Below are 27,163 nucleotides of genomic sequence, written 5' to 3' on the forward strand. Positions count from 1 at the left end.
GGGTAGGAGAACTCTAACAGGAGCCTAAGGGCTTCAGGGGCAGGGATTTCCCTATACTCGGAAAGGTCACAGAGAAAGGGAAGCTGCTTTTCCGGAGCACTGAGTTGAGCTCACACCACTCCAGGCACACTCCTCCTGGGTTAGTGGCTTTTGTTCTGGGTGAAACCCAAAGCTCTGGCCTATTGGTTGATTAGAGAAGAATAAGTACTAAAGCTGGAAGTGTGGCCAGTGTCCCTGTAGACTTGAGTTTTTATATAATCCTGTATTTTGTTGTTTACAACGTCTAAACTTTTAAGTGGCTTCTCCTTATCCAGTACAGCTATTTTCTGAGCATACCAGGCTATCCCCGGGGAGCGTCAGTTAAAAGGATTGTGGTGCATTCCTCCAGTGTCGTGGGATCTACAAGCACAGTAGAAAAATTGTAGTATCCTGGCTGCTGGCTGCTTCGATGTTCTTCCTTAAATCTCTCTAACTGCAAGCCCTGCAGCTACATGGCTATTTTTAGAGCCACAGTCTAACAGGAAAACCCCTTGAATTTATTCTACCATGTTTTAGTCATTCACAGAAGGAATCAGACTTTTAACCATGAACTTTATCATGCTGCACAATGAATAAAACAGAGCGCGCTCACATTTACACAGCTAGTAATAAACCCGTCCTCTAACACTCTACACATTTCAGTAGAGATGGGCCCTTCACCACTATGAGGTACAATGCCAGGAGGGGGCATTAGACAGGCCCATTCTTAGTATATTGAAATGGGTGACTCCACCCCAATTGCTTCCCTCCTCAAGGAGATCCTAGTGGCTCACTGAGCTGTCTTCTAGCCATCACGGCCTAAACATGAATCTCAATCCTCTAGCCCAGGGTGGGGAACCTTTTTTGGGTCAGGGGCTGCTGACTCATAGAAAAATCAGTCAAGGACCACACAAAACCACCCACTCCTTGCTGACGTGGTCCCCTACTGAGAAGGAGAAAGACACTTCCCACATTCCCCTCACACAGCAGGGCCCTAGGGGCCCAGGCAAGTCGATGTTGTGGGTTCTGGCTCTGTGGGAGGATGGCAGGGGGGCTGGAGCACCAGCACAAGCTCCCCAGTCCTGGGGCTGCATCCAGCCCCTGGTCCTTAGGTTCCTCCCCTTCCCCCTCCTGTAGAGTGAAGGGGGAACCTATTCCTTCTCCCACAACATATACTATACACGTTGTTCTGTCTGCACACATGTCCTGATGAGGAAATACAGCCACACTGCCAAATCCTTGGAATATTGTAAAATTCCTAAGCCCAGTCCAAGTCTTAAAATAGAATGTGGCTGTGAGCAAATTTCCTGGTTTTTTTAACAGCTCTCTGATGTGTGTGTTGGTGTATGAATGAAGTTGTAGATTTATTTTTTTCAGTATCTAGAAGGCACATGTGTATGGACTCAAATGAGAATATTGTGAATGAGCCTCTTCAGAGAAGAGCACTAATGAAAAGGACACTGTTAGTGTACATGACCACAGAAATATGAGTAAATACTCTAACGGCAAAACACACTGGGGGAGCTGGTTACCATTTCCTGTGGACCAGCATTATTTTCTTTTTATGGTGCTGGTAAATAGGAAAACATTCCCTGTTTTAGCAGAATTCTGACACAGGTGTTTGTCTTTGGTGAATGTTCTTCTTCCTGTGAAGTTGAATGATGGTGAAATCTGCTGTCAGTGAAGCACTCGTACCTCATGCACACAATAGGTACGGCAGGGGCTGTGGCAGTGCATGACACCCAACATGTGTACCTCAACCCTGAGAGGAGATGAGAGCTTGCGCTACCCTGTTTATATATACCCTCGCAGTGATATTGTTCATTAGGACTTCCACATAGAATCATAGAACACTAGATCTGGAAGGGACCTTGAGAGGCCATCAAGTCTAGTCCCCTGCCCTCACAGCAGGACCAAGCAACAAGCACATGGAGGGAGTGTATGAGGGAAAGGAAGGCCTTCCAGGCTAAGTGGACTGTTCAAAGTTCCAGAAAGATTATATGCAATCTGGCTTACTGTGGTATCCATGTACCCTGGGCTGCGTGGTGGTCCAACCTGTCAGAGAGGTATCTGTCATGATGGTGGCCCTTGGTAGAGTAGGACTGATGGGGATCACCACCATGATCTTGGTCAGATTGGGTCACCAAGCAAGAGAAATGAGAGTTTCTGAGGGAATGGTGGAGTCAGTGTGGTCCCTGGTCTGCCACTAGGTTGTGTGGAGCCAGGCTAGTAGGCACCGCAAGTGAAGCCTGGTTAATGGTGTCATTTATGGCTCAACAGGGAGAGGTATTGACACGTGGTTGTGCAGGGCTTGTGGGTAATATGAACATTCAGGCTGCTCACTGAGTGAAATGTATCTGTTGAGGGGAAAACTTGTGCCAAGACCAAGTCCAGTCTTGCTGCTGTGAAGTTTAACATCTGTGTGGGCGACAAAACATACTTTTCTTTGTTTATGCAGATCCCAAAGTGGCAAGGAGGCATCCAAGAGACACTACTACAAAGACAACTTCTTGTCAGGAATGACCCATCTGAAGCCAGTTGTCTAGGTATGAGAAGATCATGTCTCAAGTGTCATGTCTGGCCGCTACTACTGAGAACACTGAAAAGATCTTTGGTGCTGTCTCAAAACCAAAGGAGAGAGTGTGAAAATGGTAGCATTGTTGGGCAATATGGAATCCTAGGAAATTCTTGTGTGGTGGGTGAATGTCCACATGGAAATATGAGTTCTTCATGTTGAGATCTTTGAACCGCAGTCCCTTCTGGAGGGCAGAGATTGTTGATGCCAGTGTAATTATCCTGATACCTCAGCCTTTTGATGAAAGTATTGACTTGCTGAAGGTCCAGGATGAATCTCTGCCCTCCACCTTCCTTGGGAGGAGGAAATATGAGGGGTAAGAAGCCTCTTCTCTGGTATTGAGGCAAGATACTTTCTATTGCTCCCTAGTGGAGTAAAGAATCTGCCTCTTGTTAAAAGATCAATTGGTGAGAAGGTTTCCCAGGGCACTATGTGAGAAGACTGTGAGGAGGGAACGAAAGGAACTCTGTGGAGTACCCATGTTGGATAATCTTCAGAACTAAACTGTCCATGGCGATCTTATTCCAAATGTGCGTAAAGAAGGTGAGGTGAAGAAGGCCTCCAAAGATGGCAAAATAGTTGGCATTGATGATAGTACATGGGTCTGACCTGTATGTCAAAAGTAACCTTTGGCTCATAGTTGGAAGTATGTGCATGATATGGCAGTAGTTGAGAATCAGGGTCTCTGGGATCTTGGCCACGTGCAAGATGATTCAGGTGGATGTTGGTAGGAGGGATAGGAGGAAGATGGCTGTAGTCTGAAGGGACAGTTTTGATGTCTTCTGTTGGAGGTTGGGGTGTAGGTTCCCAAGGACCTCAGGGTGAATCTTGAGTCCTTCAGGGAATGCAGAGACTCATCCATCTTTTCATTGAAAAGACTGACCTAGTCAAATTGGAGGTCCTGAATAGTATTTTTGACCTTCCTCAGGAAGTCCAATGAATGGAACCAAGAGTGTGTATACATGGCCAGGCCGGTAGCCAGGGACTGGGCTGCAGTATGAGCCATATCCACTGTGGCCAAGAGAACTGCCTTTGCCATCAGCCTCTCTTCATCCGCTATGAACTGGCCCTGGGCCTGATCTGCAGGAAAATGGCTTTGAACTTTGCCAGTCTGTTGTAAATATTAGTCATATTTAGCCAACACCACCTAGTAGTGGCTATATGAAACTGAAGGCCTCTGGAAACCATCCTGCCCAGGAGATCCAGCCTCTGCAGCCCTTTCTCTGGTTGTACCAGACTTCTGGTGGCACTTCCGAGTCTGTTCCACAACCACTTGCTTTACCAATGAATTAGGGACACAGTGTGTAAAAAGAAATGTAGTCCCTTTGGGCAGCTCAAAACAGCATCTCTTGGCTCGCTTTGCTGTGGAGGCACATGATGCTGGTGTGTGCTGGACTGTTCTGGCTGGTCCAGTATGGCCTCATCTTTGGGAAGGACCACCCTGGATAATCCCTGTGGCTGTAAGAGGTCCAGAAGATAGTGCTGGGTCTCCTGGACCAACTTCAGCGGGATTTGCAAGTTAGTCGCCATCCACTGGAGCAGATCTTGAAACTGTTGGCGCCAGGCTCAGGCAGGGGGGAGGTAAAGGAGGCAGTTGCCCTGGGACCATGATTCAAAAGGGCCCGGGGCTCTTGGCCTCTGCCATTGCTACCAGCCCACTCCCTTTAAACTCTGTTTGATTGATTTATTTAAACTATTTTCATTACACCTCTCTATTTAAAATATTTGAGGTGGCTTACAAAATGTTTTAAAACACAGTAAATATATATGCATAAAAGTAAACTACAGGACCCCAAAGGGGGGACATAAAACCTGCTGGCGAGCCAGTGGCGCACTCCAGGCAGTATGATGCCCTCTGGGTGATGCTGAGGACTGGCTGACCCAACCCTGCCCCTTCTGGCCAAGGCCCTTCCCCTTCCGGGAGTGCAGAGGTGCCATGCCACACACTGTGCCCAAGGACTGGCAAGTCTGGTGGAGAGGGTGGCCATGGGATGACCGTGTCATCTGGTGATGAGGAGGCTCCACTGGTGGTTCCAGCTCAGCATCTTTTTCCTCGTATATTGACAGGAGTGGCAGAGAAGAGGCAGAAGAGCAGTAGGACTCCTGAAAGGGTATTGGGCATCTGCTATAAGGGTTCCAGAGGCCCCAGTATAGCCAGAAGGAGGGATCTATTTGTCCCCTTGGGAAGTGATACTAGGAGTCCCGGCATGGGGACGGGGTCATAGCCAGGTTGATAGCCATTTCCGTGGCTGGCTGAACTCCTTTGTCAATTTGGAGACATCAGTGGGATGCTTGTCTGAGTGTGATGATGGCGCCATTGGAAACAGTGGCATTGTTGGTTCCTGGAGGCCCCGTCTCATGGGGAGAGCCCTGTATCGTTAATCCTTGGTTCCACTCCATGGCTTGTGCTCAGTGGGGCTGAGCTACCCAGTTGAAGCCTATGTAGTGGGTGGGGTGGGGGGTCTTTTGGGCCAGGATCAGATCAGGGCCTCACAGCCTCTTTGTCAGCCTAAGCATTCAGCCTCTCTGGTTCGGGACGGGAAGGACTTGCAGATGCTGCACTCAGCTCACCAGGGCAGTAGAGGCACCACTGATGATTGTCTGATGATGGAAAAGGAGCGAGGGTAGGAGATGTAGTTCTTGCAGCCTGGGTCCCTGGTGTAAAGGGGCTTTCTCCCCAACTGGGAATGTGAGGGGCCATTATGCTATGCTAGACTATAGATACAGCCTCAGATTTCTAAACAGCAGATATACGAAAACTCTTGTAGGTCCATAGAGTACAGGAGGGCGAGCTTCTGGTTCAGACTGTGTGACACTGAGAGGAAACCGGGGAGGCAATGATCCATGCCACCTCTTATACACTAAGTCAGGAGCATGGGGAAAATATGTAGGGATGTAATAGTGTAGTTGATTAACCAATACACAAAAGCTTATAGGCTAGTACAATAGCCTACATGTATTTTTGATAATGGAGATTGCCTATCTCCTAGAACTGGAAAGGTCATCAAGTCCAGTCCTCTGCCTTCACAGCAGCACCAAATACCATCCCTGATGAATTTTTACCCCAAATCACCTCTGCAAGGACTGAACTCACAACCCTGGATTTAGTAGGCCAATGCTCAAACCTCTGAGCTATCCCCTCCCTTTTGCCAATATCTTTTTAGCAGGCTGGCCAGCAGCCTGACTCAGTCCTGGGTCATGCTGGGTCCAGGATCTAACCCAGCTGAGGCTCTGCATTTAAAGTGTTTTAGGAGCCAGGTGGGCAGGCAGTCCAGCTCAGTTCCTGCTCGCGTGGAGTATGGGAGCTTAGTCCCACCTCTCTTCCCGGACAGGGGCTGCTGCCACCCCACACTCTGCAGCAGTTCAGGGTGACAGGCAGCCAGTCCGTGAGGGGAGCTGGTTTTTAAACTGGCTCCCCTCATGGACCAGCTCCTGCCTGGCACCCCACTCTGCTGCCTCTGATACAGAGGCAGCAGTGTGGAGTGGCAGGCAGCTCCTTGAGAGTGAGGCTGGAGTGCACTGGCTGCTGGCCTCACCCCCGGGGACTATAGAATAGTTGACCAATTGATAAAAATCCATGAAGTTAATCAACTATTCAATTAACCGATATTTAACATCCCTAGAAATACTGTGCATGGCATGGCAATAAACACTGCCTGGAAAAACTCCCAGCTTCGAGCACACGGTGCACGTGTACAGTACATCTGGGGGCCAACACTGACGATGAAGCTCAGTTCCGTCAGTATTACCATTTTGTTCTATTTTTTTACTCTAGGCTCTAACACTGAGGACACTCTTCTAACACTGAGAGGTGCATCTCAAATGTTCAAAGTGCTGGTCCAATTGCTTACAGGAATCTCTAGAGGCTAAAACTGGCCTGAAGATTGTATGTGTAACCCCTCCTGTTGGCTAGCCCAGTGTGAGGTTATTCAGCATAGGGGAAGCTTGTGGCTTCTTACACCAGTGTGGGGGGAGGGCTAGGCCTGAGGCTGCTTGGTGTGCTCTACGTTGTGTATGTGTGAGTGCACCTCAGACCAGACCCACTCCGACAAATCACCAGGAACAGGCTTTATTCTGTAAAAAACATAGAACAGGAAAACAGTTCAGCAGCCCCTTCTCTCAGCATGCAGCCTGTGTGCTGCATCTAGCACAGTCCTTGCTGAGACCCTGCTGGGGGCAGAGGGCACATCCTGGCAGGAACCAGGAAGTTCTCCCAACATGCCGCAGTTTGTAGTCCACAACTTGTAGTTCCCAGGGCTGCTGCTGAAACACACTGGACCTTGGGCTACATATGGAACCAGGTTCTTCTCATGTGATTTCTTACTTCCATCTCCCGTCAGAATCCAGGAGAAGAGAACTGCACAAACAGAGAAACAATGAGGGGAAGAGGGAGGAAAGCTTACTGGAGTTTTTTCAAATGTTAGAACAAGTTCAGCTTGGGTTCATGGCTGTGACACCTGGGTGAAGGTTCAGGGACTGAGAGGAAGGAACTTCAGCTCTATTTAAACTAAACTGGCTCTACTGTCCCTCACTAGTCTGTTCTTCAGCAAGTCAGATTCCAAATTATTCCTGAATTGAATTTTGAAAGATACAACCCGCTAGTGAATATTGTCCCTCTAGTTAGCTTTGAATTGGTCTATATCTTAATCAGCGTGTCCCTCTAGATGTGTCCTTACGAAGTGCCAAGTACCTTCTTGGAAGTGTTGAGTACTCTTCTCTTCCATTGGCTTCTGCTCGGCAAAGGAGTTAGATCAGCTACAGGTACCTGGCAGGAAGGGAACTTGCATGTAACCTAGTCCTATCAGACCCACTAGAAATCTCATGGGTGCTTGTATCTTTCATTTTAAAAATACAAGGGTCTGATTGTCAGAGTTCCTAGCAACCACAACCCGCAGATGACATTGTGAGTGCTCAGCACTTCTGAAAATCAAGCCATAAGTTTCTTGCTCCTTTCCTTGCAGCTATCGCTTTCAAACTGGAAAACTAGTTGCTAGAATTGGAAATTTTTCCTACAATTCTATATGATCTAACCTAACTGTCTAGGCACTTATATCATACTTCTCGCCAAAGGATCCCAGCAAGATAATGGATTTCTCATAGCCCCATTTCTGCTCCTTTCTATAAACTTCTCAAGACTGGTCTCTGAAAAAAATGGCCAAATATGCTTTGATTTTGGGGAGGACCCCAGATTAGTTTGCAGTTATGACATAATATACCCCGAGTAGTCACGTCCTACACACTATTTTAATAATCTTTGTATCTGTACATTTGAAAACTCATAATTGACTGATCCCTATTGTCCTAGTAAAATATGAGTATCAACATTGTATGTGAAGTTCCAAAACCCACAGTTGTACTGAGGCAGAAGTTGGATCTGTCCTAAATGAAGGAACAAAAAACAGGACTATATAGCACTTTAAAGACTAACAGGATGGTTTATTAGGTGATGAGTTTTCGTGGGCCAGACCCACTTCCTCAGATCAAATTGTGGAAGAAAATTGGCACGACCATATATACCAAAGGATACAATAAAAAAAATGAACACATATGAAAAGGACAAATCAACTTTCAGAACAGAAGGAGGATGGGGGGGGGAGGTAAATGTCTGTGAGCTAATGATATTAGAGGTGATATTTGGGGAAGCGATCTTTGTAATGGGCAAGGTAATTAGCGTCCTTGTTAAGACCTAGGTGTAAAGTGTCAAATTTAAGTATGAATGACAGTTCAGAGGATTCTCTTTCAAGTCTGGTGTTAAAAGGTCTTTGAAGCAGGATGCAGGTAATCAAGTCGTTGAGACAATGCCCTGGTTGAAATGGCAAGAAACTGTTTTTTCTTTGTGATCCTGTCTAATATCTGTTTTGTGGGCATTGATCCTTTGGCGAAGTGTCTGAGACGTTTGTCCAATGTACATAGCAGACAGACATTGTCGGCACATGATAGCATAAATTATATGTCTGGATGAGCAGGAATGTGTGTTCTTGATCTTATAACTCACTTGGTGAGGTCCAGTAATGGTGTCAGCAGAGTGAATATGTGGACAAAGCTGGCAACGGGGTTTATTGCAAGGGAAAGTTCCGGGGCTGGTGTTAGTGGGGTGTGTCCTGTGGTTGTTGGTAAGAATCACCTTGAGGTTAGGTGGTTGTCTATAGGAGACTATAGGTCTGTCTCCCAGAGCCTTCCACAGAGACTCTGTCTAATGGGTCCCAAGTGAAAATATTTTTCAAAGACTGAAACTATAAAAATGAGGGACAAAAACTTCAAGGCCCCCCTAGTCCCTCATTCTCCCTTCAGGAAAAGGCAAAATGAAACAGCCATTGGGCTCTAGGAGAGGGCTCCTGACCTGAGAGTTTGGTCAGTAATCTGCTGGAGCATTTTCTCTGCAACTAAGATAGTTCCTTAAGTAGATTCTAACAAGCAAGTGTTTTATCTTTGTTTTTCTTGTGACCATGTCTAACTTTTATAAGAACATAAGAATGGCCGTACTGGGTCAGACCAAAGGTCCATCTAGCCCAGTATCCTGTCTGCTGATAGTGGCCAATGTCAGGTGTCCCAGAGGGAGTGATCCGAAAAGGTAATGATCAAGCGATCTCTCTCCTGCCATCCAGCTCCACCCTCTGACAAACAGAAGCTAGGGACACCATTCCTTACCCATCCTGGCTAATACCCATTAATGGACTTAACCTCCATGAATTTATCCAGTTCTCTTTTAAACCCTGTTACAGTCCTAGCCTTCACAACCTCCTCAGGCAAGGAGTTCCACAGGTTGACTGTGTGCTATGTGAAGAAGAACTTCCTTTTATTTGTTTTAAACCTGCTGCCCATTAATTTCATTTGGGGGCCTCTAGTTCTTATATTATGGGAACAAATAAATAACTTTTCCTTATTTACTTTCTCCACATTATGCCTCATTGGTTATAACCACTTAAACTCTCTCTTTGTAGTTAATACATTTATGCCACTGTTTAAGTTGAAGTGTCTGGGTAATTCAATTAAAAGCTGTCATTTCATTCCCTTAAGGCCGTGTTTCTCAAACTGTGGGTCTCGACCCCCGGGGAGTCACGAGTAACTTAGAGGGGGGTCGCAAGCAACTTGGGGGGGGGGGGTTGCAGCAACTTAGAGAGGGGCCAGAAACAACTTAGATGTGGGGGTCGCAGTATCACAAAGTTTGAGAACCCCTGCCTTAAGGGAATAAATGATTTAATATGTGTCCTGTCCACAAGGGTGCAGACTGCAGGTACGCATAGATATTCATGGTTTGGCTTGCATTTGGAAGGTTATTTGTGAGTGGTCCAGGTGGGAGCTACTACAGCAAGGCATTGTAAGACACCCAAGGTCAAAGAGCTGGGGTAACACAGCCCCTCACTAGTCTGGTTTGTGCCCTGGTATGTCACAGCAGCTGTGACAATGTAGGCTGCAAAGTCTGGCTTTCACAAGGATCACTGAGGGCTAATTAATAAACCTTGCTAGCTCTGGAGAAAAGAGATTGTAAAAAGGCTCAGCTTTGTTCCAATATTTGCCTGTACTCTTACTCTAGTTCACCCATTGATATAGTTCACCCATTATGCTGTCATGCTCACTTGCTCTCTGTTTAATTCCCTGATTGCTATTTTTATGATTTTTTTTAAAAAGGCCTCATTTCAAAGCAGCCCATTTCTCTGCTTGCTGATGCATTTTTTACATTTCTCTCCAGTGAGAAGCTACAGGAGAATGAGTCTCTCCCTACTCCTAACACTGGTATTTCAAAAGCTGCTCCCATGCAGGACTGAGTCTAGAACAGGCCTAGGATGAGTTGCTTTGAGTTAGGTTCTAGATCCTTTTCCTCCTCCTCTTTTTATTCCCACATACCTTAACTCCCAGGTATCTCAGGGAAACCTATCCAAACCCTGCAATCAGCTGGGAGGCTGGTGACAGGAGATCAGGTGTCTACACCACGCTACAGTTATTGGCATCCTAGGTAAGTAGCAAGCTTTAGCTACCTTCTCATTCCTAGAATATTGTCCCTGCCGACCAGACTAAGGTAAACTAGTGGAGCAGCGTATGGAGAATTCTCTGTTGTTGAAGTGCTGTAACTCTGATATCCCTGATGACTGAAATGCACTTTGAAAAAAAATCTTACAAAGCAGAATAAATAGTACTGGTGTCTCGGGGGAGTCTCCTTTTCTTCCCCCTTGCTGGTTTACTCTGTCCGAGGGAGGCAGCATGATCCTGTGAACAGGGCAGTGGACTGAGAAAGGAAGCCTGAGTTCTATTCCCAACCCTGCCAGTGATTTGTTTTGTGTAACCTCAGACAGATCACCTCTCTTCCCTGGACCTGAGTTTTCCCCATCTGTAAAATGGAAGATAATAAAATGCACTAATGTGAGTGTTCTTGATAACAAGTACCACATTGATAACAAGTACCACAATATCTGCTTAATATCATGCCACTTCTTGGTACTAAAATTCAGTTGCCAGCTCATTGTTATTAACAGTGATGATAAATGTGGATTGAAATACTCAGCCTTTTGTCGTCATTAAAATTACCTGAAGCCCAGAAATTACCTGTTATTTTCTAACAGTGTTCCCTATTGGCTCCACTGCAGAGACATGTATCTGCCCTCTATGCTGTAATTTATATTGCCCCCTCACGCTGAGAGAGCCTGGCTAAGGCATACAGGTGATCAAATTAGAGGAACGATAGCTCATGAATCTACATCTGTGCATAACGCCCATGAACTGGCAAACAGGCAAACACTTGAAATAAAGTGATAGCATTCAGGACACACTAAATAAACAGTGCAACCCTCTCCAATACTAACGAATGTTTACATACCCACTGCTCGATGTAATTATTCTTACAATTTAAAATCCCAATTTCCTTTCTTTGGACAGTATGTCTAAACAGGAAAGAGCTAACCTTCCTGTTTGGAGAATTGCTAGTTTCAGAAGGAATACTTTTTTTTCCTCTTGCAGTTTTCAAAGATTTTATTTTTAATACAAATGGAAAAGGCAAACAATAAGCTGTCCGAAAGGAAGGAAAAGCCTATGTCTAAAACAAATGGGCTCTGCAATGACTAGATAGTCAAACTTTGAACTATAAAATAACTCATGTCAGACCTGCAGGGACTTCTGCATACTGAGACAGGGAACCTTGACATATTTTTAGCACACGACATAGTCGGTATGGGCAGGGGCGGCCCTAGACTAGCTGCCAGCAACTGGCGCGTAGGCAAACCATGCAATCGGCGCTCCCACCTCCAAACCCCTCAATGATATTGTGCCACCATTTGGCGCCCATTTAACTTGGCGCCCTAGGTCACTGCCTAGTTTGCCTATATGGACGGGCCACCCCTGGGTATGGGCAATAGAAAAAGAAAAGGTAGCGTAAGATGGGAAAATGTCCCCTTTGCCCATTTCTGTACAAAAGGAAAGGTAAGAATCACTTTAGCCTTGACCAGACCCTGGTGACAGCTCTTAGCTTTGATAAAAGTATGACTTCGTATGTGTCTGTTAAAAGTGTGGTGCCTAACCAACTTTGGTGCACCCACCAAATTGAACACAATGTACTTTATGGACTGGTGGTTTTGTGCATCCCTGCACTCTGTCGAGAGGACTCTACCAGCTGATATACCTTAATATGGACCAGCTACACATCATTCTGTTTTAGCTCATTGGGCCCAGGCTTGTGGAGCAGAATGAGCAGAGTTCACCCCGACTGAAGTGGTGAAGTTTTGTAGGATAACACCGGGGGAAGGGGGGAACAGAGACACAACTCTGAAAACCCAAATGGCATCCTTACACAAGATGTATTTTTGCATAGGTAAGCGAAGGGTTACTAATGCATGTACAAAATGCTCTTGTACACACATGGACAGGCGTTTGTGCATTCTGAGGTGTGTTTGAAGATTAGAGTGGGTGGAGGTGACTGAAGCACTGAGATTCTGAAAACTCATGATTTTTGAATGTGTGAAGATGGCATTACTAATTATCATTATGCCATTAAACTCAATCCAATTGCTCAGCCTATTAGTGCACTAAGCTTAGTCATACGTGCAGGAGCAGGCCCTGAGAAGGTATCGTGCCCCCTTTCCTTTTTGCATGGCAAAGAACCCGCTCCTGGTTAAGAGAGTGTCTCTTTAAGGTGACATGGTGTTTGGAGAGCTGTGTGTACCCTCCCTGTCTTGTATGAGCCCATTGGCTTCTGAGTTTGTAGCTTAATTTCCCTCCCACTTGCACTGCATTTCCTCTTCTCCCTGCAAATCTCTTATCACTCCTCTGTGTTTTGCTCTTTGTGCAAAATGGTGAGTGTTTTGCCAGGTGCAATTCCTGTTTTGATGATTAAACTGGGCTGCATGAATATGCAGTTCCAGCAGGAGAAAGCATGTTAAAGCCACTTGAAAATAATCTGAGCAGCATGAAAAGATGGTGGGAAAAGTAATCAGAAACACAGGCATTCCCAGGCATAAGCAGGGAGACGCAGCTGAGCAGTAATGCTGAAAGAAACCTGGTTGTCTGCAGATGAGAGGAGTTTGCAATGTGACTCAATAGCATAAAAAAGAACATGGGCCTGAGCAGCATGCAGCAAAGTCTCGTGGTGCAGGCAAGGCATTGTCCCTCTTTATGCTTTTGTCTGTGTTGGTATTTTTTCTATCAGTGGCCTTGCAAGTGTGCAGCTCCCCCAATGGTAGCAATGATAGAAGCCACAGTTTAGGCTGAACAAGAATACTCCCTAATGATGGACTGATTAAAATGTGGAATAGTCATAACCATCATCATTGGGACATTTACAGTGAGATGGAAGAAAATACAGGGGACTGTTCTGTAGACAATAATTCTGGTGAACTGTACGACTTGACAGTGATCAGTCTTAATACCTGGGAGATACGTTCTTTCTGTTTCACTACAGCAAAACCAGTGATGTCAATGGAGTGGCACCAGTGCATCTGAGAGCAATTTGTGACCTTGGGGTACCTTGCCCTGTACATTATGTGTGTTGGCAAAAGAGGACCCTTGGCTTCACTGTATCGTGCCTGTACATTACATTACATTACTGTATCGTGCCTGTACATACTGTGCTGCCTTCCTTCAATAGTCTCAGAGATTCTGCATGGTCCTGGGACAGGCTGTGGAGCCAGGACTCCCAGATTCCAATCCCAGCTTTGCTAAATACTCCTTGAATAACCTTGGGCAAATTACTTAATCTCCACTGTCAATTTATCAAGCTGTAATACCAGAAGAATAATACTTCCCCTGCCAGGGATGCATGTTTATAAAACACCTTGCACGGGGGATGCTTTGAGCCTCAGTGTAGCACATCTCTTTCTGCCTCCACTCGTAGGTTATGGAGGTGAGTCATCGCCCTCTGAATCTTCTCTGTGCTGCTGCTGCAAATAAATTTGCAGCTTCTGCCATAATAGTCAGTTTTAGAGCCTGTGTCACTCTTTACTGCCCTGCTCTGGATGCTCTCCAATGACTTAATGACTTTCATCAAGTGATGCGAGTTAAACTGATGAGAGTATCTTTAACAAAAGAGCCATAAAATTCTAATCGAGCTGTAATGTTCCTAGCGAGCCTAAAGGGAAACCAGTCAATAGTTATGGGGCCACAGCTTAATTTATGGGCTTAATTCATCATAGTCATTCTCTTTCTTTTTTTCACAGTAAGATAAAGTATGCATCAATATTTCTTTTTTGACAGTCCTCCATGCCTTACTGAGTGAAAGGAGGCTGCATATAGAAACCCTGTGAATAGGCTGACGGGTCTTCCCTTAGGACAGGGTCATTGTAAGGGCTGCAGGTCTACCAGCTGAGGAAGCTGGATTTGTTCACAGGGAGCTGTGAGGTGCTAAACACTGCAGTAGTTTGAGTGGATAAAGAAGTGGAATGTTTGGCTGCCCCTGCAGACCAGGGAGCTAGCTAAAAGCCCAGAACTTGTGTGCAAGCTTCTAATAACAAACTAGTGAGAAATAAATATTCGCACGACTAACTGAAAAAAGAGAAACTTGAAAGTGAGTAATTAATTATCCTGGAATTAGGCACTTAATTTTTGGAACTCCCTCAGGTGCAAAGGGAAGCTAAAGCCAGGAAGGCCACAAAGCGTTTCTGAGGAAAACATTTCTGCCTGGGGGGTAGTATACAATTCAAAGGGGGACAGCAGAAACCAGAGACTGAGGGTGGAGAAGGGCAGCACCAAATGATAGGCATGGGGAAGTGCAGGCATGGCGAAGGTGGCTGTGCTCCAATTTACAGTGCCTCTTTGAGGGCTGCTTATTGAATGTGCCGTTTGGAGCAGCTCAGAGTCTCCAAAGCAGCATGTACAGAGGCATGTCCCCTTTCCACGCCACGCACACCGCTTGTACTGGAGCTTGAGAGGGGCTAATGCAGGGCTGCTTATCCTGGCTCTACGCTGCGTGCGTGATGACAGAAGTCTCTTCCAGCACCTAGCATTGCAGTTCAGAGGGCCGTATAGGGCTGGAATGGTGTTTAAGGGCTGGAGTGGGATACGGATTCTATCCCAAAGGCTTTTATTTTTCCAGGCAGTTGTGAGAAATGTGAAAAGGCTTCTCTTTGTAAAACCAGAGTGATAAGTACACCTATGCGCTGTGTCTCCCTCTCCAACCTGAAGGTTATGAGATGAGAGATGAGACAGATCAAGTATCTTGCACTTTGGAGAAGCTAAAAGAGAGGTGAAAAGGCTCTGATAGGTCCGCACCTGCCAATTATTGCCGTATGACTTTGGCACCTAGAAAACTTGGCCCAGGCTCAGTACCCTGTGGCACTAGGCACTATATAAACACAGACCACAGAGACACCCCCTATCCCAAAGAGCTTCCAGTCAGAACAGACAGGACAGGCAGAGGGGGATGAATAGGTAGAGCCCACAAGCCTAGTGAACGGTTGAGTGGCCACAACAGGCAGGTGTCTCAGTGCTGGGGTATTCTAATGAACAATACTTTTTACAAGTACACAACAGAGGCCTTGCAGGAGATAGCTCTGAACCAAAATCCAAATTTGACAGTGTCAGAACTGAAACCTGAATATGAATTTCTCAGATAGCTTTATGGGCTGGTTCAAATTCCAGGTCCAACTCTTCTACTTACCCACTCCCTGTGGGAGTTCCGGATGTGAATTGGGTGATACAGACTCAAACTTGCTCCTGATACTGGGGCTGGCAGTGAAAAGCTGTGGGTTAAGGGAAAGAAAGAGAGGACTGTCCTGAGCATGTGAGATCGCTGTAGTCAGTTTAACGTGACACATTTCTTGGTATAATATCTACCTCATAGGGACACTGGCAAATATTTCACTTCAAAAATTGTCAGATGTGTTTAGGGGAGCACAAGCACAGTGTAACTAACAACATAAAGTGCAGCCATAGGCACTGTAGGAAAGTACAAAGAGTTTTGTGATGGGCCAGAGCAGCAAGCTCCTTTTCAAGTCTATTATGTGGCACATTCATTATGAAAATTCTTCAGTCTCACATGTAACCAGCTACTGTGCAATTCTTTTGACTAGAATCAAGTTGCTTAAGAAAGCTGTAGAATAGATGTTGTCCAGTCTAGCCCTGCCCCCTAGAGGATAATGAGTCTAATCCTTAATCTCCTTTCACCAGCTTTATCTGGGTCAAAAATCAGCTGCCATCTAGGTTCCATGCGGATTTTGTCAGTTTGGGGTGTTTTTTAAATCAAAGTGATTATGCCAGTACAGCCCCTAATATGAACACAGTTATATTGGTGTAAAAGTGCTTTCTAGGCAGGAATAAACTACGTTTGGAACATGCACCTTTATACCACATCCACACTAGGGGATTGTTACACATTAATGTTACAAATGTAATTAAAGTGACTCAATTTCTGTGTATGGATAAGGCCTAACTGACCAGCTGGTTTATGAAGCAAAGTCCATTTCCTGCCTCTTCGTAACCCGATAATGGAAGGTTTGTTTTTCCCCTGTACATACCGATATTTTTCATTTTGTTCATTTTTATTGTACAATAACACACATCCTCTGAAATGAGGGCTTCGTTTTCATATCAATTCACATGGGATTACACTGACATGGTAACGCATCCTGCAGACTGGTTGATCAAATCAAGTGTTTGATAATATTTACCTTAGAAGAGAGTAAATATAATCACGCCACAGATAAAGCATCCTTTTAATACGCTGGTCTCTCCTCCACATAAAATATTGGTTAAACAGTTTAGACATGATTTTAATTGGATTAGCTGTTGCTCTTTTCAGGGCAACATTTTGTTGCAAACCTTATACTTTTTGAAATGAAAGAATTACTTTAATCTGGGATTTTTCAAAGACTCCTAAGGGAAATTCAGCTCTAGCCCTCATGGATTCGAACAGAATTTGGACCGCTTAACTCTCTCTGACACATTTGAGAATCCTAGCCTTAATTCTTATAAATGATAGCATTATCTTGCAGATGGATCATTTTGAAATTTGGTTTTCTAGATCCATACTGTCAGTTCTAGCCCAAAGGGGGTCAAGCTGATTATTTCAACAGGAGCAGAGGCAGCCTCAGAGCTGATTGGGAAGATGTGCAGTTACTCAACTGATACTGAATTGATCTTTATTTCCCTTTCTCAGAAGGCAGGTGCAGGCTGGGAATGCCTACAGCAGGGTGGCCTATACAATGCACCTTTTGGGTACAAAGCTGATGTCACTAAGGTAGCATGCTGTTTGAAATACAGTGAGGTGTAGGTATTGTGATAAAGTAAGGAATGCCACATTCCATCCAATGCAACACTTATACTTAGCTGCCCGCAGAGTAAGGTAGACTGTGTAGAAGACTGGCTTCAAATTTGTTCAGTGATCTGGGCAGTCATCTGTCTCTAAGGTCTTTATCCACCTCAGTCCTTGATGCATCTAATCTGAAGAATCTTCACATGAAAACAGCAGGAGTTCTAATTTACAGATTACAGTAGTTTTGCAACTGAACGGGAATAGCATATAGGGGGCAGGAGCTGAAGTCTAGTATATAAAAATTCAGGACTCTGTGTTTCAGCTAAATCTGGAAGTCCTAGGCAAACTCTGCTTGCTTACTTTTCCCCATGTGAAAAAAACAACGTGAATGATACTACAGCAATTACAGCAGCAAAAGGTGATAGATTTCTAACCATTTATACTTGTCACTGAAATTGGTGCTATAAGGTCATAGAGCTGAGAAAGTTTAAAGTCCAGGAATAGTTCATCCAATGAGTTCATGGCCAAACAACAACTAAAAATGTACCCTCAATTCACAGAGGCTTGCTTGGTGATAGAAGTGGGATTTGTGACCAAAGATCAAGGTTAGAATAATACCTTTAAGTAGTACCTAGACTCTGTGTTTTTAGTTATCACTATCTATTATTTGTACAGTGTCTGTAAGTAGGCTTGGCAGTATATGTTTATGCTTTTGATGAATAAGATCAATGTTTATTTTAAAGCATATTTTCTATTTTTATTAATTTAAATTTTCACAGTTGTGGGAAATTGGGGGAAGGGGAATCAGACTACAGCATGGGAGAGAGAGTAATTATTTAATGACAGTAGGCACTGACCTTAAACAATGAAAACTTTATCATTATTCAAACACAAATTGTCACCATCACGTCAAAATATATTAAGTAAATATCCTTAAATCAAACTCAATTCAATTCTTAAGCAGCATTTTTCTTATTTTGCATATCTGTTTGTTTATTATTAAACATTTTGTTTATTATTAATAGAAATACTGTTGGTTTGGCTTGTACATGTATGGTGAAATTGATGTTTAATGACCTTTACTGATAAAAAACAGACCCTTCGAAACCCAGATTTAAGGAAGTGGTAAATCCTTTCTTGTGACTGTAGTTGTTGTTTTTTAAGAACACTATGTGGTGTTTTACAAACTGTGGTGTTCTGTGAAAAATGATACCCAATAGTGTGTGTATGTGAGAAATGTATATATGATTCCTTCCTACCCACATCATGCCATCTTAATCATTCCCCCCGACCCCCATATCAGAAGCAACAAGTGGGGGTGGGAGAAGCAGGAGCTGGTGCTGGAGGGTGCCAGCTTAAAAGCCGGTTCCCCCCAGCACCATCTCCACAGTGCCACTTGCCCTCCCCATGCTTCTGCCTCTATAGGGGGTAGGGGCACAGTGTAGGCTGCTCTGGCAGCAGCCCCTGTCCACTTGGGGTCCCAGCATCCTGCTGGGACCCCCTCAGACAGGGGCTGCTGGACCGAGCATGAGCCAGGACTGAGCAAGCTGGGACTGGAAGCTACCCCCGCTGCAGCTCTGCAGTTTAAATATACAGGCAGTCCCCGGGTTACGTACAAGATAGGGATTGTAGGTTTGTTCTTAAGTTGAATTTGTACGTAAGTCGGAACTGGTACATATTGTACCCCAGGTGTCCCTGATTCAGCCGCTGCTGAAACTGATCAGCGGCTGACTACAGGAAGCCCGAGGCAGAGCTGCTTTGCCCCGGGCTTCCTGGAATCAGCCACTGATCAGTTTCAGCAGCAGCTGACTTGGGGACACCTGGGGTAGAGCAGCTGGGGTGCTGCCAGGTTGGTCCCCGCAGCACCGAGGTGCGGTGCTGCGGGGACCAAACCAGCAGTGCCCCAGCTGCTCTGTCCCAGGCGTCCAGATTCAGCTGCTGTTGAAACTGACCGGCAGCGGCTGAATCGGACACGCCTGGGGCAGAGCAGCTGGAGTGCTGCTGGGTTGGTCTGGTAGCGCCGACCCTTGGCGCGGCGGGACCAACCCAGTAGCACCCCAGCTGCTCTTGGGGACGCCTGGGACAGAGCAGCTGGGGCACTGCCGGGTAGGTCCCCGCAGCGCTGCACCTCGGCGCTGCGGGGACCAATCTGGCAGCCCCTCAGCAGCTCTACCCCAGGCGTCGGCAAGAAAAGCCTGGTCTGCTGGGGTGGGGGGGTGCATTAGCTGCGCCCCCCCCCAAGCAGACTAGGGAGACACGGAGCGGCTTTTCTCGCCGCGGAGGACGCGGGCGGTGGGACCGCGGCGTGTCTCAGCGTTCCCACTGCCCGCGTCCTCCATGGCGAGAAAAGCCGCTCCGCGTCTCCCTGGTCTGCTGGGGGAGGCACCCCGCCCCCCTCCCCCATTCGTAACTAGGGGTCTGACTTAAGTCGGATTGATGTAACCCGGGGACTGCCTGTAGTAGGAGCCAGGCTACCTGAGCATCTGACTCTTACTACATTTAAACTGTAGAGCCACAGTGGGAGTAGCTCCTTCTGAGCACCTGCCCTTATCAACTAATTGTGTAGTTGATGCACAATTACCTGCCTCTTAACATCCTTAGTCCCAGTCTGAGCACCCAACATTTGAGACATCCACTATTGGTGGTTTCTTTTGAAAACGTGGGCCATAGCTCCTAGAATAACTGCACATTGTTAATTCCATTTGCCAGTGATTTTAAAGCTGACACCATGTGTATTAAAACTTAAAGCAAGGAAGTTATATTCTACCCATGTCTCAGGGAACCTGAAGCATGGCCTGTATCTTGCTCCTGCCATATCACAGGTGGAAATGGATTGAGAATATTCAAGTAACTGTCAAGCCACAAGCAAAAATATAACTACAAAAGTCTGGCTTATGGCACTAGTAGTATGAACAACCCTCCCAATTACGAGATTGTCCTTATCGTTTGCATTTCTGTAACACTGGATTTCTTTTTCACCTTTTTTTCTTGTAGAATTTGGTGAGAGAGACTGTTTAAAAACCAGTCTACATCTTGATGATCTTCAGGCCACTGCATATACTGACTCCTCTGCACAAAGACTCTAATCGGTTTGTATTTCATCAACTGATACTGAGATAGTGACCCAACCGCTACCATAATGAGGACGTCTTTCAGGTCACAAAAGTATCTGCTCTGGGCAAAATTAAAGGCTTCTACACACCACCCATCTTTGAGAAACTGCCTTGTCACAATGCAAATCGTTTTCCTGCTATTCCAAATAGCATCGCGGATGTTGGTGATATGATCCTCTCCTGGCAGGAAATCTCTCTCTTCAAAGCACAAAGTAAATCTGTTTTTCTCAGAATATTGAGAGTCCAGGTGCTTTAGCAATGAATTCTGAACCCACTCAAAGTCTCTGTTGCTGTAGCATAGATAGGCATCATATTTGTATGCACTTGTATCTATTGCTTGCTTACGTTCTTTTAGCAGAGTCCCTATGATGGTCTTATACCAGACAAAACAAGTTCCCCGAAAGTGATTAAAAACAATGACTGCTGTTAGGAACATTATCAGAGTGACTGAAGTGAAGATGAACAGTGAGAACTGTAGAGGCTTCTGGAGCTCATCTTCATTACACCCATCAAGTGCCACTGACGAGAAGGGAACCCGCGTGAGACCAGGTGGGAGTACACAGTAGGTGTCATTTTCTGAGCCAGCTAAGGTCACATTGCTTTTATTTACCCATGCTATCCAGGTATTTAAAGTGCAATCACAAAAAAATCTGTTATTTGTTATATCCAGGAGACTCAAAGTCATAAAGACCTCAGGGGCAAGTGAAAGAAGTTGGTTTTCAGACATATTAAGTGTCTTTAGGCTTTCGGGAAAAACATCAGGAGGAAGGTAAGACAACAGGTTTGAGGCTAAGTTAAGTCTGTTCAGTGATGTTAGACCACTAAAAATATCCTGTGGCAGGGCAGTAAGGTAGTTGTTATTCAGGTGAAGCACCAGTAGATTGGAAAGTGCCCTGAACACATCCAAACATAAACCTCTGTCCCACACAAGCTTTAACATGTTTTCTCCTAGATCCAAGTAGATTAACTGGTTATTTTCTGAAACATTAACATGTTTATTACAATCAGATAAACGATTTTGTCTTAAAAGGATATACTGCACATTTGGAACTTGTAAAAGAATATAAAGATCACCCAGATTGGCCAATCTGTTTCTTTCCAAGTTAATAAATGTTGCCCTTATTGTCTGGCTACCTATAGATAGTAGCTTATTGTCACTTAAAAAAATAGTGGCCATGGACGGGAAAGAAGGAAGAGTTTTAATGGCATTATCCCGGAGATCTACCATCTCTAAACTTAATAAATCCCTGAACGGATACTGAGCAATTATTCCAATATGATTTTGTTGCAAATCAATAAGCTTCACATTCTGAAGCCCCTCAAAAGCGTCATTGTATAGCTCCCCCAGAAGGTTATATGACAGGTTTAGAGTTTTTAGGTTTCTCAGACCAAAAAATGCTTGCTTTTGGATCTGATTTATCTTGTTATGGTTAAGGTCTAGCCATTCCAAATCACCCAGGCTCTGAAACAAATAAGGATTGAGAGAGAAAATAAAACCATGTGAAATATCCAGCAGGCGAATGCCGCTTCGTGCTAGCCCTGCAAATGTATCTTTGTCTGGATCTCTGAAGTTCTTAAAGCCAAATCCTGAACCCATTATGTGATTTTTAAATTTCAAAAAGTCAATTGGAGTCCCATTCACAGCTGTGAGGAAGTGTTGCACTTTATCCTCCCCCCAACCATTACTACCAAGATCCAATGTCCCTAGAGCTATGTTTTTGAAAGGATTTCCACAGTTGGCCCAGTCCTCAGAAGTTGGTTTGTATAAATAATTAGAATTGAGAATAAACAACAAGAAGAATTTTCCTTGGAAGCTATCAAGGTGTCCTTCACATATGATAGGTATCTGGTTGTATTTCAGGTTCACAATTGTCAGGTTTTTTAAATGGTAAAATAAGCGATGAGGGCGAAGGATTTTGATCTGGTTTGAAGAAAGATCCAAATATTCTAAGGAGATAAAATCTCGAAGATAGTCTTCTTCTAGAATGGACTCGTCAAGACGGTTGTGAAAAAGCCGGAGTGTATTTACATTTGACAATCCCACAAAAGCTTCAGGATCCAGATGAAGTATCTTGTTGTCCCCTAAATCTAAGGTTTGAAGGTTTGGCAGGTTCCTAAAAGCTGCTTTCCCTATGGTAACAGAGGAAACAGACTGAGTTCCAATTTCCAAAATCAGCAATTGTTCCAGGAGAGGGAAGGAGGAAGCATTCACTTGTCTGATTTTGTTGAAATTTAGCCAGAACACAAGAGTATCTTTGGGCACAAGTGGAACCTCAGTGAGGCTACAACCATTATACCTGGCGATTTGTTTTTGGTAATAGCAGTTTATAGATGCAAATATTTCTTTGGCTACCAGCGACGTTCCTAAGAGAAATACTAGATGATGTAACATTGTGATGCTGCATGAAAAGAGAGAGAAAAAGTTGTAAGAACAAACTATAAAATTGGCTGTCTGACTAATAAAGTTATGTAGCAGAGTTTTAAAGCAGCAGAATAAAAGACCAAGGCCAAGATTTTCAAGTGATAAATGATTTGGGGTGTATGTGTTTTTGAGTGTACAATCTGAAATACCCTAAAGGGACTTGATGTTCAGAGGATGGGCTCCAGAAAACGGTGAGCAACCCACTCTGAAAATCAGGCTCCATGCAAAATGTTTTAAGTTGAGCAGCCAAAAATTGGTCACTTTTGAAAATCTTGGTCCAAATATGTAACAGTTGCACCACTGATGTGAAACTCATTCCTTATGCAAAGTTATCCAGATTTCTTTAAAAGTTTGGACAGTATGATCACAGACTTTAGGTTAATACAAGTATTGAGATACCCACCTACCCTTCTGAACAGTGTAATCACTGACACGTTCCTCCCCGCTCCTCATTGCTAGCAAGGCAATTCCAGTGGCTAACAATGACTTGCCACAATAGTCTCTCAGACAAGGTACTTCAGAGAATCATAGAAGATTTGGGTTGGAAGAGACCTCAGGAGGTTATCTAGGCCAAACCCTTGCTCAAACCAGGACCAATCCCAATTAAATCATCCCAGACAGGGCTTTGTCAAGCCGGGTCTTTAAAATTTCCAACACTGGAGAAATAGCATTCCAGAAATAGTATTTGAAAATGGCTTGGTTTTTTTGTTTGGTTTTTTTTGGAGCACTCATGAGATTTCTGGTCATCAGCAGAATTACCCTGACATCAATTAATAAAACACAGTTTGACTCAGCCATGAAAATTGTAAAGCGAAAGACTCATTGGGGGCTTCAGAAACAAAAAACATGACTGAGTAGCACTTTAAAGACTAACAAGGTGGTTTAATAGGTGATGAGCTTTCGTGGGCCAGACCCACTTTCCCAGATCAAATAGTGGAAGAAAATCGTCACAACCATATATACCAAAGGATACAATTAAAAAAATGAACACATATGAAAAGGACAAATCAAATTTCAGAACGGAAGGTGGATGGAGGGGGGGGGAGGTAAATGTCTGTGAGCTAATGATATTAGAGGTGATAATTGGGGAAGCTATCTTTGTAATGGGTAAGATAATTAGCATCTTTATTCAAATTTGAGTGTAAAGTGTCGAATTTAGGCATGAATGATAGTTCAGTGGATTATCTTTCAAGTGAAGTCTTAAAAGGTCTTTGAAGCAGGATGCAGGTAATCAAGTCCTTGAGACAATGTCCTTTCTGGTTGAAATGGCAAGAAACTGTGGCTCAATCTCTGCCCCTTCCTGTACCCCCCACTCCCAGTCCCCCATCCCCATCCCGCTTCTTCACCTGCCTCCTGGCCAGATTCTTAATCTCCAGTGCCACTCCTGCACATCCACCCTGCTCCTGTACCCTTCCTCCCTTCCAGGCCCTGCACCCACAGCTCACTCCTGGCCAGACCTCACATCCCCACCCCAGCCTGTTCCCTGGCAGCCCCCTCCTACACACTGAACCCCTCATTTTTGGCCCCACTTCACAAAATTTACTAGCTCCAGTCCCCCTAGTCTCCTGGATGGAGCTGGAGGGAAGTGATGTCTTCTCAGTTGGGGTACACATCTGTGAGGGTTTTATTTTCTCCTTGCTATGATGGTGGTAGGCGTTTTATGTATTAATTCACTTCTCCCCGTGTGTGGCCCCCAACCAATTTTTCTGTGGGTCAGTGGGCTCCCAACCCAAAAAAAGGTTCCCCGCCTCTGTTTACAGCCTACTACTTCTGAAAAGGTTACATTTGAGATACTGTGCAGTCAGATTTGCACAGCAATACGTGAATGTAATGAATATATCTTACTGATGTATACTTGGAGGTTTTCTCCACTCTGGATTTCTTCATGCATCCTGTCATCTAAATATCTCTCTTCTAAACGTAATCTCTTCAGAGCAAGCATTGTCCTTATTGTTGCCCACTGCAGAACACAGAGCAAGGGTCAGCACTAAAAGGACTATTTACATGCTTTAGTTTAATATGTATTTACTAAGATTGCAAGTACCTGATTCTCCTTTCTAAAATGCATTCACTTAAATGATTCTCTTGGCTTGCAACCAGAGTAACCATTTTTGTACCCTGCAGCCAAATGCAAACTTAATAAGCATTAAGTTTTTTGTCAAACTAAATCCCTGCTGGCCATCTAGCGGTTGCTAAATAAATTTGCTTCATAAAGAAAAAAGGTAGGCTCTGAGCCAGTAATTAACAAGTAGGGCAATCCCATTAATAGCTATTATCAATTGACTGTACTATTTCACTAATGGCACAGATTGCCCAGAAGCATCATGGTGAGAGTAAATGATTTCAAGAACTATGCTGAAATCAGCCTGGTAGAACTGAAACCAGGTATATTGTTTGTTCAGTACTCAAAAGTTTAACAGACTTTTAAGACAGAAAGAAATGATATACACATTACAAACAGGAAATTACACACTTAGTCTGTGAAGCAGGCTGGATATCTGGACAACAGATTCTGGTGATATGACAGTATTGTCAGCTCTTGCAGTTTTATCATGCATTTCACAATATGTGGTGCTTTTCTGTTAAAGCCCTGTTCCTCCAGCCATGTGACTATATGAGAATCTCAGCTTTTTTATTGATTTTTAAATTAAGTTTCTAGCTGTCATGCTTGAAAATATGTACCCTTCAAGCAGGACTGGGCAAATACGGCCCAGGGGCCAGATCCCTCCCGCCAAGCCACTGGATCTGGCCCACGGACCACCCTGCCAGGACCCTCAGGTACACAGCTGCCACAGTTTAAAGCTCAGTCCATGCAGCTCTCTGCTCTGCAGGCAGGGGGAGGCTTCGTATGATCCCTCAACCCAATCCCCAGCTCCTATTGGCTGGAAGCAACACGCCAACAGGAGCAAAATGCAGGACAATGTAGCACTTTAAAGACTAACAAGATGGTTTATTAGATGATGAGCTTTCGTGGGCCAGACCCACTTCCTCAGATCAAATAGTGGAAGAAAGTAGTCACAACCATATATACCAAAGGATACAATTTAAAAAAATGAACAAATATGAAAAGGACATGGTTGTGACTACTTTCTTCCACTATTTGATCTGAGGAAGTGGGTCTGGCCCACGAAAGCTCATCATCTAATAAACCATCTTGTTAGTCTTTAAAGTGCTACATTGTCCTGCATTTTGCTTCAACTACCCCAGACTAACACGGCTACATTTCTGCCAACAGGAGCTGAGATATTGGCCTGGGGAATAGGGGCAACACAAGCCTCTTCCCCCTCCTGGAGCGGAGAGCCACATGGAGGGAACTGCCTGCAGTTTCAAGCAGTCTGGGGTTGCAGCAGGCAGGGTGTCCATACTGCCTTGGGGATGCTGCAGCGATGCTGGCCAGGAAACACTTAGGTATGTGCTTCCCAGCCAGATCCTCCCCTTCCTGCACCCCAACTCCCTTCCCCAGATCACCATCCAAAGCCTCTGTTCCCCCTTGCCCCAAGTCACAACTCCCTCCTACACCCCTTTGCCAGGCCAGACTCCTCTCCTGCACCCAAACACCCTCCCAGACTCTTCACCCTATTCCCCTGCCCCAGGTCACCACCCAAACCCGCTGCAGTCTGCACCCTCTTTTTCCCTTCTCCCAGGTCACAATTCCTCCTAGAGCCCCTCGCCCCAGCTAGAATCCTCTCTTGCACCCATACTCCCTTACTGACCCTATGCCCCAATCTCCTGACCCAGGTCACAACCCCCCTCCCTTCACCCAAACTCTCTCTCAGACCTCACACTGTCTCCTGCACCCCAGTCCCTTACCCCACGTGCCCTTCAGCACCCAACCTCCATCCTAGACTCCCCACCCCCTCCACAGAAGAGTGCGGCCCTTGACCATTTTCCAAAATCTTGGAGTGGCCCCACAACAAAAATTATTGCCCACCCCTGCCTTAAAACAAGGGTGCCATTTAGGGGGGTTAGGGGGCAGAGCTCCACCTCCCAAGCTTGAACCCTTGGATTTCATACTTGAGGTCTGCTTGAAGCCTATGCCCTGACTCCAGAGGCAGTTCTTAAATGCAACAGAGTTTGAGCCTCCCTTTGGGGCAGAGGGTTTGTTATAAAAAGAGGGAGGCAGGATGATTAAAAATAACAAAAGGTTGGGCATTCATTCCACTGTAGGAATGAGTGCTGTGCTGCGGGGATCTGTGTTTGGATGTTAAATGTATAAATATTCTTGAAAATGGGGTGAACAGTGTCTAATTCAAAGCTGACTGCAAAGAGTTATAAAGGGATCTCACAAAAATGGGTGACTGGGCAACACAAGGGCAGATGGAATTCAGTGTTGACAAGTGCAAAGTAATGCACATGGAAAAAGA

The 27,163-nt window shown here is 44.9% G+C and overlaps 1 protein-coding gene across 7 annotated transcripts in view; it reads right to left on the minus strand.

The window, feature by feature from the left end:
• Positions 1 to 6,616: 6,616 nt before the first annotated feature.
• Positions 6,617 to 27,163, minus strand: part of TLR5 (toll like receptor 5) — a 37,355-nt gene continuing 16,808 nt past the window's right edge. For 3 of the 7 annotated variants that reach the window (XM_075925255.2, XM_075925252.2, XM_025180980.3), the window contains one exon: positions 17,996 to 22,776. In XM_075925255.2, the coding sequence (XP_075781370.2) occupies positions 20,190 to 22,769 (2,580 nt within the window). In that variant the 5' untranslated portion in view covers positions 22,770 to 22,776 and the 3' untranslated portion in view covers positions 17,996 to 20,189. Of the gene's footprint in view, positions 6,951 to 15,671; positions 15,754 to 17,995; positions 22,777 to 24,644; positions 24,760 to 27,163 lie in introns of those variants that run through there. The other 4 variants (XM_075925253.2, XM_075925254.2, XR_016349260.1 and 1 more) reach the window with 3 other exon arrangements.

This window comes from Pelodiscus sinensis, chromosome 3 (assembly GCF_052426305.1).
Source record: "Pelodiscus sinensis isolate ZL-2025 chromosome 3, ASM5242630v1, whole genome shotgun sequence".
Classification (NCBI taxonomy): Eukaryota; Metazoa; Chordata; order Testudines; family Trionychidae; genus Pelodiscus; species Pelodiscus sinensis.